General features: G+C 62.3%; 1 protein-coding gene across 3 annotated transcripts in view; it reads left to right on the top strand.

The window, feature by feature from the left end:
• The window catches only part of PAXIP1 (PAX interacting protein 1), a 28,583-nt gene extending 22,183 nt beyond the window's left edge, over window positions 1-6,400 (top strand). For 2 of the 3 annotated variants that reach the window (XM_090287724.1, XM_090287726.1), the window contains 6 exons: window positions 607-775; window positions 1,881-1,981; window positions 5,045-5,179; window positions 5,255-5,330; window positions 5,482-5,546; window positions 5,978-6,400. In XM_090287724.1, the coding sequence (XP_090143850.1) occupies window positions 607-775; window positions 1,881-1,981; window positions 5,045-5,179; window positions 5,255-5,330; window positions 5,482-5,546; window positions 5,978-5,989 (558 nt within the window). In that variant the 3' untranslated portion in view covers window positions 5,990-6,400. The remainder of the gene's footprint in view (window positions 1-606; window positions 776-1,880; window positions 1,982-5,044; window positions 5,180-5,254; window positions 5,331-5,481; window positions 5,547-5,977) is intronic. The other variant, XM_090287725.1, reaches the window with a different exon arrangement.
• Window positions 6,401-14,327: the final 7,927 nt, after the last annotated feature.

Raw genomic sequence — 14,327 nt, 5'->3', positions numbered from 1 at the left:
AATTCGGTACAGCTGAGACCATTTTTCCTGTTTGTGTACAACTTCTTAGTTTTCATGCTTCCTTTTTAAAAATAGGGATGGCCCTGGCCAGTGCAGCTCAGTGGATTGAGCGCCGGCCTATGAACCGAAGGGTCATGGATTCAGTCCCCAGTCAGGGCACAGGCCGGGGCTGCGGGCCGGGTCCCCAGCTGGGGGCGAGAGAGGCAGCCACGCACGGATGTTTTTCTCCCTCTCTTTCTTCCTCCCTTCCGTCTCTCTAAAAGTAAATAAATAAAATCTTTAAGAAAAAAATAAAAATGAGGGCGGAAGGTTAAATGTGTCAGGAACACGTGTGTCAGCTCTGCTGTCTGGGTGCGTCCGCTCTCACCGTGGGAGGAGCCTGTCCTAGTTCCCCCACGGGTGCGTGCCCGGCGTCTGGTGGGGAGTTTGGGTGTGATCCCGATTCCCGTGAAGCCGGTCACAGGCGCGGGCCCTGGGATTCTGCCGCTTCCTCTCCTGCGAGCAGGGCTGCCCCCCACGGCCCGGAACCGTGTCCCTCGGTGTGGCCCCGGCCCCGCGGGGCGCAGGCTCAGCCCTCACCCGCGTCTCCCCTTGTCTGGCCTGCAGAAGCTCTACGTCCTCGGTGGCGACATTGCCGAGTCTGCGTCCAAGTGCACGCACCTGGTGGCCAGCAAGGTCACGCGCACCGTCAAGTTCCTGACCGCCGTCTCGGTGGTGAAGCACATCGTGACGCCCGAGTGGCTGGACGAGAGCTTCCGGTGCCAGAAGTTCATCGGTGAGCAGGGCGGGCGCCTGCTCGGCCTGCGGGCCTCTGCCCTGAGCGCGCCTCCGGGTCACCCCGGAACCAGGCCCGTGCTGGCTCCTCAGCCGCTCTCCCGCCGTGCCTCGGGGGCGTCCAGCCTCGCCTGTGCCCCGACACTCACTTTTCAGGCCATCACTTCCTGTGTGACAGGCCCTCTTGTTCCTTTTTAATCTGTCACTTTTTAAAAAATTTCTCCCGCATCCGGACACTCTGGGCCCCTTCCCCTCCCGTCCCTGTGTCTGGCTGACGGTTGAGTTTGTGCGTCTAGGGCCGTTCCACCTCCGCGCATCCGTGATAACTAATGGCTGCTCTCGCCCGGGGGGGAGCTCCTGGCCCCCGAGTGAGACATGGTTTTCACATTTTTAGAGCATTGTGTTAACAGGAGGGAGGGTATGTGACAGAAATGGGGGGGCCCACACGTGCTGAATTTGTCACCGGCTGTCCCCGGTGTGCTATCCCCGAGTCCAGAGCCTTCCCTTTTTGGAGCGTCTGATGGAGCATCACCAGGGTGGAGCTCTGTGCAATGCGGTGTGGTCACGTGTGCATGCGTGTACACGCGCGCGCGCGCACACACACACACAGGGCAGAGGCCGGGAGACAGTCCTAGGAAGATTTAGACACCTGGCAATCCTTAACGTGGCCACTTATTAAAGTGTTAACAGTCAAAACTGGAAACCAGTGAATTAACAATTCTCCAAAGTCTTTCAGATTTGGGAAACCTGTCCTCACAAACCTCCACGTACTTCCGTGGGCTTAGAAGGAATGTGTTTAGGTGAAGGGAGAGCGTTTCACTAGCTGACGATTGGCTAACAGCCCAGGGTCCCCCAGGTCCTGGTGGCTGTGTCCCTGACACGCAGGATGTGCTGGTAGTTGGAAGCCGGTCCCTCGGGGGCTGCGGTCGTCCGCTGGGCGAGGGCGTGCAGCAGGGGTCGTGGGGCGTTCCCCCAGGTTCTCAAAAGAGTTAGCTTAGTGTCTGCCTGTCCCTCGAGGGTGTGTGAGCAAAGCGCAGGGGGGCGTCCCCCACCCCGCGGGCGCGCGGCCTGCCCCTGCCCTGAGCGTGCGCCCTCTGTCCTTGCAGACGAGCAGAGCTACCTCCTCAGAGACGCAGAGGCCGAGGTGCTGTTCTCCTTCAGCCTGGAAGAGTCCTTGAAGAGGGCTCACGTCTCACCACTCTTCAAGGTAAGTGCGAGGGGGTGCCGGGCAGTTCCTCGGGCGCACACGGCCAGGGGTGGCTGGCCCCCCGCCTGCCCGGCCCTCTGTGTGCCCGGCCCTCCGCGTGCCTGGCCCTCCGCGTGCCCATCCCTCCGCGTGCCCGGCCCTCCGTGTGCCTGGCCCTCCGTGTGCCCATCCCTCCGCGTGCCCGGCCCTCCGTGTGCCCGGCCCTCCGTGTGCCCATCCCTCCGCGTGCCCATCCCTCCGCGTGTCCGGCCCTCCGAGTGCCCATCCTGGCTGCTGCTTGGACCGGAATCTTGAGCATCCACGCCTGGGGGTTGGAGTATGTTGGTGACTGACCTGCTTGGTGGGAGATGTTTACGTTGATTTACCTGCTTTGAATAGGTCTTAATTCTCATGCCTTGAAATGTGTCGTCAGCTGGAGAATGGAGAAGAGTCTTGTGAAAATACTAATTGAGCGTGTGCCTCATTAATTCAGACTAACGATTTTTAAGTATTTGTTGAATAGGATACTTAGAAGAGTTTGGAACTTTTTTGTGTCAGATGGTGGCTGAGTAAATTAACAAAGATCATCTGGTTCTCACGTTTCTTAAGGAGCCAGCTGAGAACCCGGAATGATAGGCAGTAAGGCGTGTCTTACCTGCAGTAGCCTGATTTTTCTAAATGCTTCGTTTTTTTCCCGTGGGTAGTTTAAAACAAGGTAGTGTTTTATGGTACACCTAGGAGCAGGGTGCTAGAAACAAATATATATATTTTAAAATATTTTATTATATTTATTACAGTTGTCCCAGTCCCACCCCCCTTTTGCTCCCCTCCACACGGTACCCCCTACCCTCCAGCACTCCCACCTCCTTTAGTTCATGCCCATGTGTCGTGCATATAAGTTCTTTGGCTTCACCCTTTCCTATGTTATTCTTACCTTCCCCCTGTCTGTTTTGTACCAACCGATTATGCTTCTTAGTCCCTGAACCATTTCCCCATTTCTCCCCCTTCCCCCTCCCAGCTGATAACCCTCCAGATGACCCCCATACCTATGATTCTGTTCCCGTTCTGGTTTGCTTAGTTGGATTTTGTTTTTATTTTTTAGATTCAGTTGTTGACAGTTGTGACTTTGTTGTCATTTTAGTGTTCATAGTTTTGATCTTCTTTCTCTTAAATAAGTCCCTTTGACATTTCATATAATAATGGCTTGGTGATGATGAACTCCTTTAGCTTCACCTTGTCTGGGAAGCACTTCATCTGCCCTTCCATTCCAAATGATAGCTTTGCTGGGTAGAATAATCCTGGTTGTAAGTCCTTGCTTTTCATCACCTTGAATACTTCTTGCCAGTCCCTTCTTGCCTGCAAAGTTTCTTTTGAGAAATCAGCTGACAGTCTTACAGGCACCCCTTTGTGGGTAACTGTCTGCTTTTCTCTTGCTGCTTTTAAGATTCTCTCTTTATCTTTAACCTTTGGCATTTTAATTACGGTGTGTCCTGGTGTGGTCCTCTTTGGGTCTAGCTTGGTTGGGACTCTGTGCTTCCTGGACTTATAGGTCTATTTTCTTCACCAAATTTGGGAAGTTTTCCTTCATTATTTTCTCACATAAGTTTTCAATTTCTTTCTCTTCCTCTTCTCCTTCTGGCACCCCTTTGGTTCGGATGTTGGCACATTGGAGATGTCCTGGAGTCTTTTTAGACCTTCCTCATTTTTTTTTGAATTCTTGTTTCTTGCTGTTTTTGTTGAATGTTTATTTCTTCCTTTTGTTCCAAATCAGTGTTTTGAATCTCGGCTTCATCCCCTCCACTGCTGGTGCCCTGTAGGTTTTTCTTTTTTTCACTTTGTATGATCTTCCTTTTTCTCTTAGGCTTTGGCCACAGTGAGTTCCTGGAGCATCCGGGTCACCAGCGTCTGAACTCTGCATCTGATAGGCTGCTTGTCTCCATTTCGTTTACTACTTTTTCTGGGGTTCTGCTCTCTTCTGCATTTGGGCCGGGTTTCCTTGCCTCCTTATTTTGGTAGCCCCCCTGTGTGTGTGTTCGGTGGAGCTGCTGTGACTCCCTGTCTTAGTAGCGTGGCCTGTGGTAGGAGAGGCCCCTGGAAACTATGGGGCGGAGCCCTACCCGACACCAGGGTGGGGCCCCGCTCTGTGGCTCTGTGTGGGCGCTTGGAGAGGGGACGGGGCGGCCGCCTGGCCTCTGGCGGTTTGCCCAGGAGGAAGCTGTGTCCCCACACGCACTTCGCCCTCTCCCTGGGGCCAGGAGTGCCCTTCCGGCTGCCGTCCTGGTGCCGGGCCCGGAGAAGCGGGTCCGTGGGAGTCCTGTGTCCACGCAGGCCCTTTAAGAGGCGTCTGCCGCCGCCCCAGCCCCCACTGGTTTGTACAGCCAGAAGTTTCGGGGGTTTGTCTTCCTGGTGCTGGGACCCTGGGCTGGGGGCCCTCCCTCCCGAGATGTACCTCCTGTTTTTATCCCCCTGCACGTGAACGTGGGCCCGCCCGGCCCCCGCGGCCGCCCCTGCCTGCCCGGCCCCCCCTGCCTGCCCGGCCCCCGCCCATCCCGCCTGTCGGGACAGTTGTGGCTTCTTTAAACCCCGGGGTGCCGGACTGCCCTGTGCCCCGCTTTCCCACGGTGCTGGCAGTTTGGGCGTGAGGTCTGGTTGTCCTTGTTTCTGTAGTTGGGCGAGGGGGCGAAGTGTGTTTACTGCGCTTCCATCTAGACCAGAAGTTCGGGAATTTGGTTTTCAGAAAAATAAAGCTTAACCGTCCGAGTCATTCCTGCTCCTTTGAGTCCAAATAAAATGGGCGACAGGCAGGCAGGGAGGCGCCCAGCAGCTCTGCGACGCGTCGTGGGCGGTGCGGCGCCGCTTAGGGTCTTACGGACCCGGACGCACATGTCTGCACAGCTGCCCCGTCACGGGACGTCGCGTGCGTGGGGCTGTGAGTTCCGTCCCTTCAGGTGATGACAGGGCGGCTGACGCTGTGCGGCGCGCGCCCCGTGGGCGGCGGGTCCCCGCAGCGGCCGGACAGTCTGAGGGCTGGTGTCCCGACGTCGCGGGGGCGCTGGGAGAACGTGCGCGCGTTTTTATTTTCAGGCGAAGTACTTTTACATCACCCCGGGGATCTGCCCGAGCCTGGCCACGATGAAGGCGATCGTGGAGTGCGCGGGCGGGAAGGTGCTGGCCAAGCCGCCGTCCTTCCGGAGGCTCCTGGAGCACAAGCAGAACAAGGTGGGCGCCGGCCCCGCGCCCCGGCCCCGCGCCCCGGGCCCGCGGCCGGCCGGCTGACGCGCCCCCTCCCCGCAGAGCCTGTCGGAGATCGTCCTCATCTCCTGCGAGAACGACCTGCACCTGTGCCGGGAGTACTTCGCCCGCGGCGTCGGTACGGCGGCCCTCGGACCGGGGGCTCGGGGGACCGCGGTGGGGGCGGGGCGTCCGGGGCCATGGCGGGGGGCCGGGGTGGTGCTCGGGGGCGGGGCGTGCACGGCGCACGGGCTCCCGGGGCTCACGGGCGCTGTCCCCGCCGCCCCCAGACGTGCACAACGCGGAGTTCGTTCTCACGGGGGTGCTCACGCAGACGCTGGACTACGAGTCATATCCTTTGGAGAGGGGGCCGGCCAGGGTCAGGGGGTGCCCGAGCCGGTGGGACCGGTGAGCAGAGGCCCGGGGGGTGCCCCGTGTTTACGCAGCACGGGCCGCCCCTCCCGCCGACACGGGTGTGGGGAGCGCGTTCTCGATGGCCCCCCCTTTGGGCAGCAAGGCTTGCTTCCAGCAGACGCGGGCGGGCGGTGGGGGTCCTCTGGGGGCTGGGGGTTCCCTGCCTGTGGCCTGAGCGCTGCCTTGGGCACCGCCCGGCGGGGGGTGCAGGGGCGGGGTCTCCGTCCCCATCGCCCCCACGGGCGGGCAGGCAGGCGGGTGGGGCGTTCAGGGCCCCGGGATGGGCGGTGCCGCGGGGCGGGGCGCAGGGCCGTGTCGCTGTCGCTCTTCCGCCCCGTTTGGGACGCTGTTTTCCTCAGCGGGGCCACGTATAAGTTCAACTGACGTCGCCGCGCGGCGCCTGGTGCCGCCTGGTCCCCAGCGCGGGCTGCGCCGGGCCGCCCCCGTTCTCCAGCTGCTCCCGGAGGGGCAGCGTTCCCAGCGGGAGGACACGTCTCACTAAACGTGCTGCATCTTTTTAGGGTGTGCGATTTTACCGAGGAACATAAATTATGTCTGTACCGACTGACTTTTAGGGGTCCACATCAGGTTTTACGGTTTCTTTGCCAGGTTTAGGTGTTTTGCACACCGTGGTGGACGGGCTCGCGGGAGGGTGTAAATAGGACTCGCTGTCTCTAAATTATGGACTGGAAGACGCGCGACGTTTTGTACTTTATTTGTATTTCTTATACGCTTCTTTTATATCGATATCCTGCCCACGTTTTAAATAAACGTACTTTTTAACTTTGCCCAGAACGGAGCGATCCTTCGTCCTCCTGTTTTTCTTGTGTAGTTTCTCTGTTGTCCATCAAGCTGGATCCACTTTCAGGAACCTTCAAGGAAAAATAGTTTCCAGTCCCCTTGTTCCAAAGGACCGGACTCCTGGACGGCGGCCCTTCTCTGTCAACGCAGTAAGTCAGCGCCCTGGTGGCCGTGCCTGCGAGTGCTCAGGTGTCACTGCTGCCCGGCCCGGCCCGCGGGGGCCTTCTGCCCACGGCCACCAGGCCCACCCTGCTTGGCTCCAGTCTCCTCCCGGCGCATGTGCTGCCGGGGCTTGGGTGCGAAGCCGGCGGGAGACCGAGACTTCCCGGGTGGGGTGCGGCCACGGGTGAGCGCCTGCCGAGTGCGCACAGGACCGAGCCCGTGGGACCGGCGTGGCTGGCAGGCCCCTGTGCCCGTCGGGTAGGTCTGAGTCTGCTTTGTGACCGTCCCTGAAATGTCTGCTCCGACATAGGAGTTTATTCTTGACCTGCACAGACCCCGCGGCTTTGTTCTCGAACACTTTGGGGGGCTCGTGTGTTAGAACTTAACAGAGCGAACCCCACGTTTGGGGGTTGTTGGTGTCCGGTGGGGCCCATGCGGCGGCGTGGGACCACGTGGGGTGAGTCATCGTACAAAGATTGAGGAGGCCGCCGCAGAGGGTCCGCTGGAAAAGGCAGGACCAGTGTCCTCACAGTTCTCTGTCCCCTGCCCGGCCTCTGTCCTGCGGCAAGTCTCCCGGAGACAGCCGTCAGCTCTTGTGAATCCGCCCTGACGGCGGTTTATTTCCGGTTCTCCCTGTGCTGGTGTGAAGGTGTCTGTGCAGACGAAGCCCACGCGGGTGGGGAGTCACCGCCTCCAGCTGAGCCACCTGTGTGCTCCTCACCGGGCCGCGAGGGCCGAGAGCAGGCCGGCTTCCCTGTCCCCTGCCTTCCCTGTCAGCCTCACCGGGCTGCGTTCTCGCCTCCGTCCCCTGCCACCCGCTCCCTTCTGTCCCTGGAAGCCTGAGCAAGGCCCTCCCACGGTCCCCTCCCTCCGGCTCCCCGCGTCCAGCGGCCGTCCCTCCTGTTGCACATGTTGCACACGCTCACCTCTGAGACATGATTGTGATCGTCACACTCCTGCTGGAAGGAGGCACCAAGGAGGGACGCTGTAGGTCCCAGTGTAACGTTCGCAGCCCCCAGGCCGCTTCCCTGCCGCTGAGACCCCTAGTGCCCGGCCTGGCCCCCCAGGCTGCTTCGTGGCTTCAACAACAGCAGCGAACAGCAGATAAGTTGGACCACACCGGAGCTGAGAATGTGTGTATCAAAGGACACAACCCACAGTGCGTGGAGGCCACCCGCAGGAGGGAACGTTGCAAATCGTACGATACGGGGCTAAGGTCCCCGATATGTAAAGAACTACAACTTAGCAACAACAAAAAACCCGCCTGGTAAAATGGGCAAAAGACATTTCTTCACAGACGACGTAGCCACCACATGGGAAGGTGTTCAGGGTCACTCGCTAGGAAAGTGCACATCAGCCCCAGTGAGGACCCTTCACCCCGTTACCATGGCTACCACCCCACGCCAACCAACCCGCAGTGACGGTGGGAACGTGGGGAGACAGAAACCCTTGTGCACTGCTGGTGGGGACGCCCAGTGGTTATCCTCTGTGGGGGACAGTGTTGAGGCGCCTCCACTTTTAATGGAGTTGTCTGAGAATCCAGCAACTTCCCTTCTGGGGGTACCCGAGAGAATGGAAAGCCCCGTCCCCCACGTTTATAGCAGCGTCGTTCACGGCAGCCAGAAGTCAGGAGCAAAGCAGGTGCCCAGCACCAGCTGACCAGAGAAGTGAAGTGTGGTCTGTCCCCTGGGCCGTCACTCGGCCTTAGGAGGGAAGGGCATCCTGACGCCCGCCACACAGGTCTGAACCTTGGGGGTGTCACGCTAAGTCTAGGAAGCCCGTTGCCACAGGACAGACGCCGTGTGGTCCCCCTTCTGTGAGGTCCCTGGAGGAACTGAATCCTCAGAGTAGGTGGTGGGGGCCAGGGGGTGGGCAGTGAGCGTCCAGTCGGGGAACAGCAGTTCAGTTTTCAAGATTAAAAACCCCGGAGATTTGGGGGTGCTGGTCGCACCGCAGTGTGGATGCACTTGGTGCCACTGAGCTACCCATGGAGCAACGGCCGACGTGGGACATTCTGGGGGCGCTTTGCCACAACTTTAGCTGGTGAAGGACACGACCGCTCCAGCAAGCTGGGCCATGGAGGCAGGGGCGGGGGACAAGCTCTGCTGTGGGTGCACCCTGCTTGCCCATGGGACTGCTCAGAGCCCCCTAGGCCGAGGGTCCAGGGGTGAATGGCAAAGCGTGTCTGGGGGGTGGGGCACGGACGGGAGGGTCTGCTTCCCCATGGAAGCCACAAGGACACAGACGGTCACCACCGACTCGTCCCGAGCTTGGGGACTGGGCCGTCCTGCCCATGGAGTGCAGCTTGGCCTTAGGCCTCAGCTCTGGGCTCCTGAGTCACGTCCTCCGCGTGGTTCTGGCCAGGGTGACAGGCCGAGGTCTCTGTGGCTGGAAAACCGGGGGCTGGGTGGGCCACAGGGGCACCTGGCAGAGTGGTGTCTTCCCCTGTGGCCGGTGAGGGCAGGCAGCGGGCCTGTGGTGGAGCGGCTAGGTCCCGGAGTGGGCAGGACAGGAGCCCGGGGTCAGGACTGGCAGGCGGCTCGCTGACCTCCAGCGTGGAGCCGGCAGCCGTGTGCGTTGTCTGCTCATGTTTGGGGTGCAGGGTCACTGTCTGGAGCTGGCCCAGGGGCCCCGGAAGGGGGAAAGACTGGCGGTGCCCCAGAGGTGGGCCCTGAGGTCTGGAAGCCAAGGTGAGGCGATAGGGTCTCAGCTGCTTGGGAAGCGAGAGAAAACTCTCCGGGGAGAATTTTACGTCCAGAGGAGGCCGTGGAAGATGGCGTGAGCTTACCGGCACGCACGCCGCAGGACCCTGGGCGCCCGGAGGGCCGCTGGGTTCACAGCCCGCCCCTTAGTGAGGCGTGTTGGTGTGACGCCGCCGCCTGGCGTTTCTTCTCTGCAGTGAGAAGCTGGTGGGGGTGGGGGTGGCGCAGGTGTCCTGGTGGGGCTGTCCTGGGCCTCACCCCTCTGAGGGCACACGGCCCAGGCCTGCCTGTGGTACTCCCCCCACCCCCCGGGTTCTCTGGGACCCTCAGCAGTCACCAGCCGGGCCTGGGGGTGGACTCAGGGCCCCTGTGGGAACAGGAATTCCCCTGAGCGGGATCGGAGACATTTCCCCAGTTCTGTGGGGCTCGGTCCCCTAAGCCTGCACGGGCCTGTGATGAGGCCTGGTCACTGACGACCGCTGCCCCGTGACATCCACCCTCGCCCGGGGTCTCTGAGCGCTTCCTGGCCAGCGCGGTCCTGCCACCTGCCGGCTGGTGAGCGTCCCCGCCTCGCCTCTGATGGGCTTCTTGCTGCAACGTACTGAGCCCTAAGAAACGCCCGCACTGAGCGTTTGTCTGAGCCCAGCGATGACCTGCTGCGGGAGCGAGGTCTCACCTGTCCTCCAGAGGAACAGGCGGTTAAAGGAGCCCCTGAGATCGAGGCGGGGCCGTAAGGAGGAGGCCCGGAGCGGGCAGGGAGCAAGGCAGGGGCCGGGCTCTGGGAGCGCCGAGGTCCCGCCCTCTCCCGAGGGCCCCCCGCACCTGAGAGGTGCGCGACCCTGCAGGCGGAGGGACAGTGGGCGGGGCTGGCGGAGGGCGCAGGAGGAGATGTGGGCCTGGTGCCACACGGCCACCGGGCGGCCAGGCGGGGGCGCGGCATCAGGCCGCCCGAGAGGAGGTCACTTCCTCCTTATTGTGCACCTGCTCGGCCCGGCCCCTGGGGCAGGTGCCCTGCTGGCGGGAGACCCAGCGCCGGGCGGCCGCAGCCTTCAGGGTGGCGCCACGCGTCCCAGGGGTGCGTCGGCCCACCCCGCCCTCTGCCCGCCCGTCGCTGGAGCGCTGTCCTCTGACGCCGTGCCGGTCCCTGTCCCCGAGCCCACCGGCCCCTCCCTGGGACCCGGCCCGGGCGGCCGGCGCCTGTCCTCTGCCGCCCTCTGCTGGCGGCGCCGAGGGCAGCGGGCGGCTCTGGGCCGAAGGGAGAGGCGCGGCCGGCGCACCTGCCCGCCTGCGCGGGGGCCTGGGACCCTGCGTGCGGAGCTGCTCCGGGTGCCACCGCCCTGCCCCTGCCCGGTCGCGGGGAAAGCTGAACGGAGCGGAGCAGGGTCGGAAGTGGCCCGGAGGGCGGGCGGTTTGCTCCCTGCGCACCTCCTGGGCCCCAGGGCCACGGGAGGCGTTGGCTTCCGCACCTGCCAGCATCTGCCAGCGGGTGCCGATCCCTCCCGGGCACTTTTCACCCCCAACGTGGCACCGTAGAGGGGCGCGTGGGGCCACGGGGCAGCCGCAGGAAAGGCCCCCGCCGCGAGCCGCGCTCAGGGGCCTCACAGTGGAATGGGGGGAGGCCGCTCCCCGGAGGTCCCGTGGGCGGTCGCGCCCGAGCACGTGGTTGCGCGCCCTTCCTGCTCATCGCGGCCGACGCCTCTGCGCGCCGCTGCCCTGGCGGACGCTCCTGGGACGCAGCCCGCCCTGCCGGCCCGCACCCGGTCCTGACCCCTCCGCCCCGTCCTCAGTCCCCGGCGCAGGGAAGGAACGGTGCGCTGCGCCTCTCCGGGGCTTCGTGCTCCCGGCAGGGCCGTCAGCTCGGCTCAAACAAACGCTGCTGCCGTTCTGCGCAGGTGCGGCCGTTCCTTAGTTGGACCGAGGCTCAGTCACTCGGAAGGGCTCTCCTGGCACAGCCACGTGTCACCAGCCGGGGGACACTGTCTCCTCGCCTGGCGCCTGAGGCTGGAGTGGGGGCACGCCTCACGGGGCTCAGGCCCTGGTGTGCGTCCCCTCACTGGGCGCAGAGGGCAGTGAGTGAGGGCAGCCGGCGGGCAAGGCCGTGGCCCGTCAGGGTCACCCCGCGGTGTGGCAGCGGGGCTGGTTCTGGCCACCGTCACCCTTCCTCCCTGTGAGGCTCCCTGTGCGGTGCAGTCATGAGTGGGAGATGGGGCGCTGGCTGCCGGCGAGGGTAGGGCCTTGCCATCCCATTTCCAGTCACTGGTCGGTGGCCGCCTGCTGGGGCTTGGGGGGGCCCTAATGGGACATGGGACATGGCAGGCAGCCATAGCGCCGCCCCTTTCCCTGGGAGACACGGGCTTTGGTGTCTAAGGAGGTTCTGGGCCAGTGAGAGACGTTCCACCGACTCAGGAGACACGTGCTGGGCAAGACGTCACTGCCGCTGAGTCTGCAGTCTGGGTGGGGACAGGGGCTGCGGGCCTCGGGAGTCTGGGCGTCGGCCTCGGGTCAGCCCTGGCCGGCAGCTCACACCCGATGATCTGATACTGAGCCGCCTCTCCTGGTGGCCATGAAGCTGCATTTTACGATTTGGCTAAAATTAACAGCCCTCAGCTGTGCGTGTGAACTCCTGGCAGGCAGGAGACACTGCCTGAGGCCGAGGGACAGCTGGGCCCTGCCCCTCATTGGCCTGGCCCTGCGCTGAGACCCCTCAGGGACCCCAGGTGTAGCTCCACTTTGGGGATGGGAGGAGTTTTTACTCTAGCAGGAGACCCCCCAGGTCTTAGCACCCGATCCAGGGATCCAGGGACGCACCCAGACAGCAGCTCAGGTGCTTCAGCTCCTGAGCTCAGCCACACCTGCCCTCCTCCTCCTCCTCCTCCTCCAGGCTGGCTCCTGGGGCAGAGGTTCCGCCTTCGGTGGGCGGGGCTCCTTGGCGGGAACCCCGCCTCCAGCCAAGGCTGCTAAGGGTTTCCTCTTGGACTCCGCCCAGATGCTCACGAAGTCCAGCTGGGAGGGTTGACTCCTCCCAGCGGGTGAGTGAGCCTCCGGACTTTGAGGGCAGGTGAGATTTCTGTCCAAATGGTTCTTTAGAAACTACAACCTGCTGACGTAATCCGAGCAGAGTTGGGGCATGGCTGGGCCCGCTTCTCTACCTGTCACTGACTCTGCCACGGCCCATGTGGGACTCCACCAGACATTTACTTCTAAATGGCCGTCTCACCCACAAGGAGACCTGGGTGATGGCCACGTGCTGCCACTACAGTGGGAAGCCCAGGTGTCTCTGCTCTGCCAAGGGTCTTGTGAAGGGAGATGCCCTTCATTGAGGACGTCCCTCTTCTGAGAACGTCCTCCCGTGGTGGCTGGGGATCAGGCCCGACATGGAGGCTGGGCACAGAGCTACCGTGGGCCTGGCCACCCCTCTCGTCTGCCACCCAGACACACAGGAGTCCCTTCCTCCCAAGCCCTGCACCACCAGCGTTCCAGCCATGCTTCCCAGCAGACTTGGGGGGCAGACCCCCTGGAGGGCCCATTGGACTGAGGCTGGGTGAGGACCCGGCCCCCTGATGCCCAGGCCCAGCCACACCTGCCTCTGCCTCCCGGGACACGGGACCCTGCTCTGGTTTTTTAAAAATAATTTATTTATTTGTTTATTTACTTATTTTTAGAGAGAGGAGAAAGGAGAGAGGGAGAGAACCATCACTGTGTGGTTGCCTTTCTCTCATGCCCCCAACTGGGGCCCTGATGTGCAACCTAGTCATGTGCCCTGACTGGGAATCGAACCAGCGACACTTGGCTCACCGGCCGACGCTCAATCCACTGAGCCACAGCAGCCGGGGCGGAGACCCTGCTCTGGTTTTGAGTTAGAGACCCTCCTTGCCTTCTCTCCAGGCACCCGGGCAGGATACCCCTCCTCGCCCCCTTCCACCCAGAACATATGAACCAGCAAAGCCAAAACCAACCTCAAACCTATTATGCCAACGCAGGGTGGTGACCCCAGGTCACCAGACACGGGTGAGCTCCGTGCGGGACCCCGTGAGAGCCCCTCTCAGGGCGCGGCCCCGTGGGGACCAGCTGCTACATCTTCCTGCCGTGGGCCGTTGTGTAACGGTGGCCTGTTAGCCCACCTGCGGCGCTGGGGGCAGGGCCCAGGCAGGCTCGCGGTGGACGGTAACAGTTATTATCACTAATAATGACAGCCGCCCAGCCTCTGCCTGTGCCCCACGCAGATGCCTGGTTGTCTTGAAGGACCGGCTCTTAGGAAGGCAGTTCGAGGAGCCGGCGAGGCGGGCGGGGCCCTGGGAGCGAGCTGCGGGCCTGCTATGGGCGTCTGGTAAAGGGAGGGTGGGTGCTGCCGGGCACCCTGCAATGTGTGGGGTAGCCCCCCGAAAAAGAACGGTCCAGCCCAGGTGTCAGAAAGAAACACTGTTGTAGATGAAGGGAAGGTAACGGTGTCCACACGTGAATGGGTCACTGAGCGCACATGTGTGTATCATGTGTTATGCATGCACACGAATGTGGCAATATGTGCTCATGCATGGGTGCATTGTGCAAAGTGTGCACACACGTGGATGTGTGCATGTGACGTGAGTGCATGCATGCATGAGTACATGTGAGTACATGTGAGCTTGTGTGTGAATGCGTGCGCGTGAGTGTGCAGCAGGCAGGTGTGGGGCACGTATGAGGAGGGGAGTGTGGTCTCACTTGGCAGGACGGTGTGTGTAGGGGGCACCCATGGGAGAAACATTGGCCAAAAGAAAGCGGGCCCGGGGGGTTGCGGGCGGTACAGTCACGTTCCATGGCTGGGACGCGGGTGCCCGGGGAGCAGGACGCCTCTGAGGGCCGTTGCTTCCGGCAGCGCCTTCGGTTCTGTGGAGAGTGAACGGGGCCGCGTTTGGAGGCTCGGGGGTGTGAGAGCGGAGCCGCTTGGGGGACGCGCTGAAGGCGCAGACCCTCTGCGTCTGCTCGGAAGTGCTGCTCCCCGGGGCCCGTCTTTACGGTCAGAAACGGTCTCCCAGGACTCTGCACGCGGGGGCCAAAGCGGTGCCTGAGGGTCCTCCGCG

The sequence above is a fragment of the Furipterus horrens genome, unplaced genomic scaffold (assembly GCF_987537825.1).
Source record: "Furipterus horrens unplaced genomic scaffold, mFurHor1.1.pri manual_scaffold_9, whole genome shotgun sequence".
Taxonomy (NCBI): domain Eukaryota; kingdom Metazoa; phylum Chordata; class Mammalia; order Chiroptera; family Furipteridae; genus Furipterus; species Furipterus horrens.
This window is presented reverse-complemented; position numbering and strand designations above follow the sequence as displayed.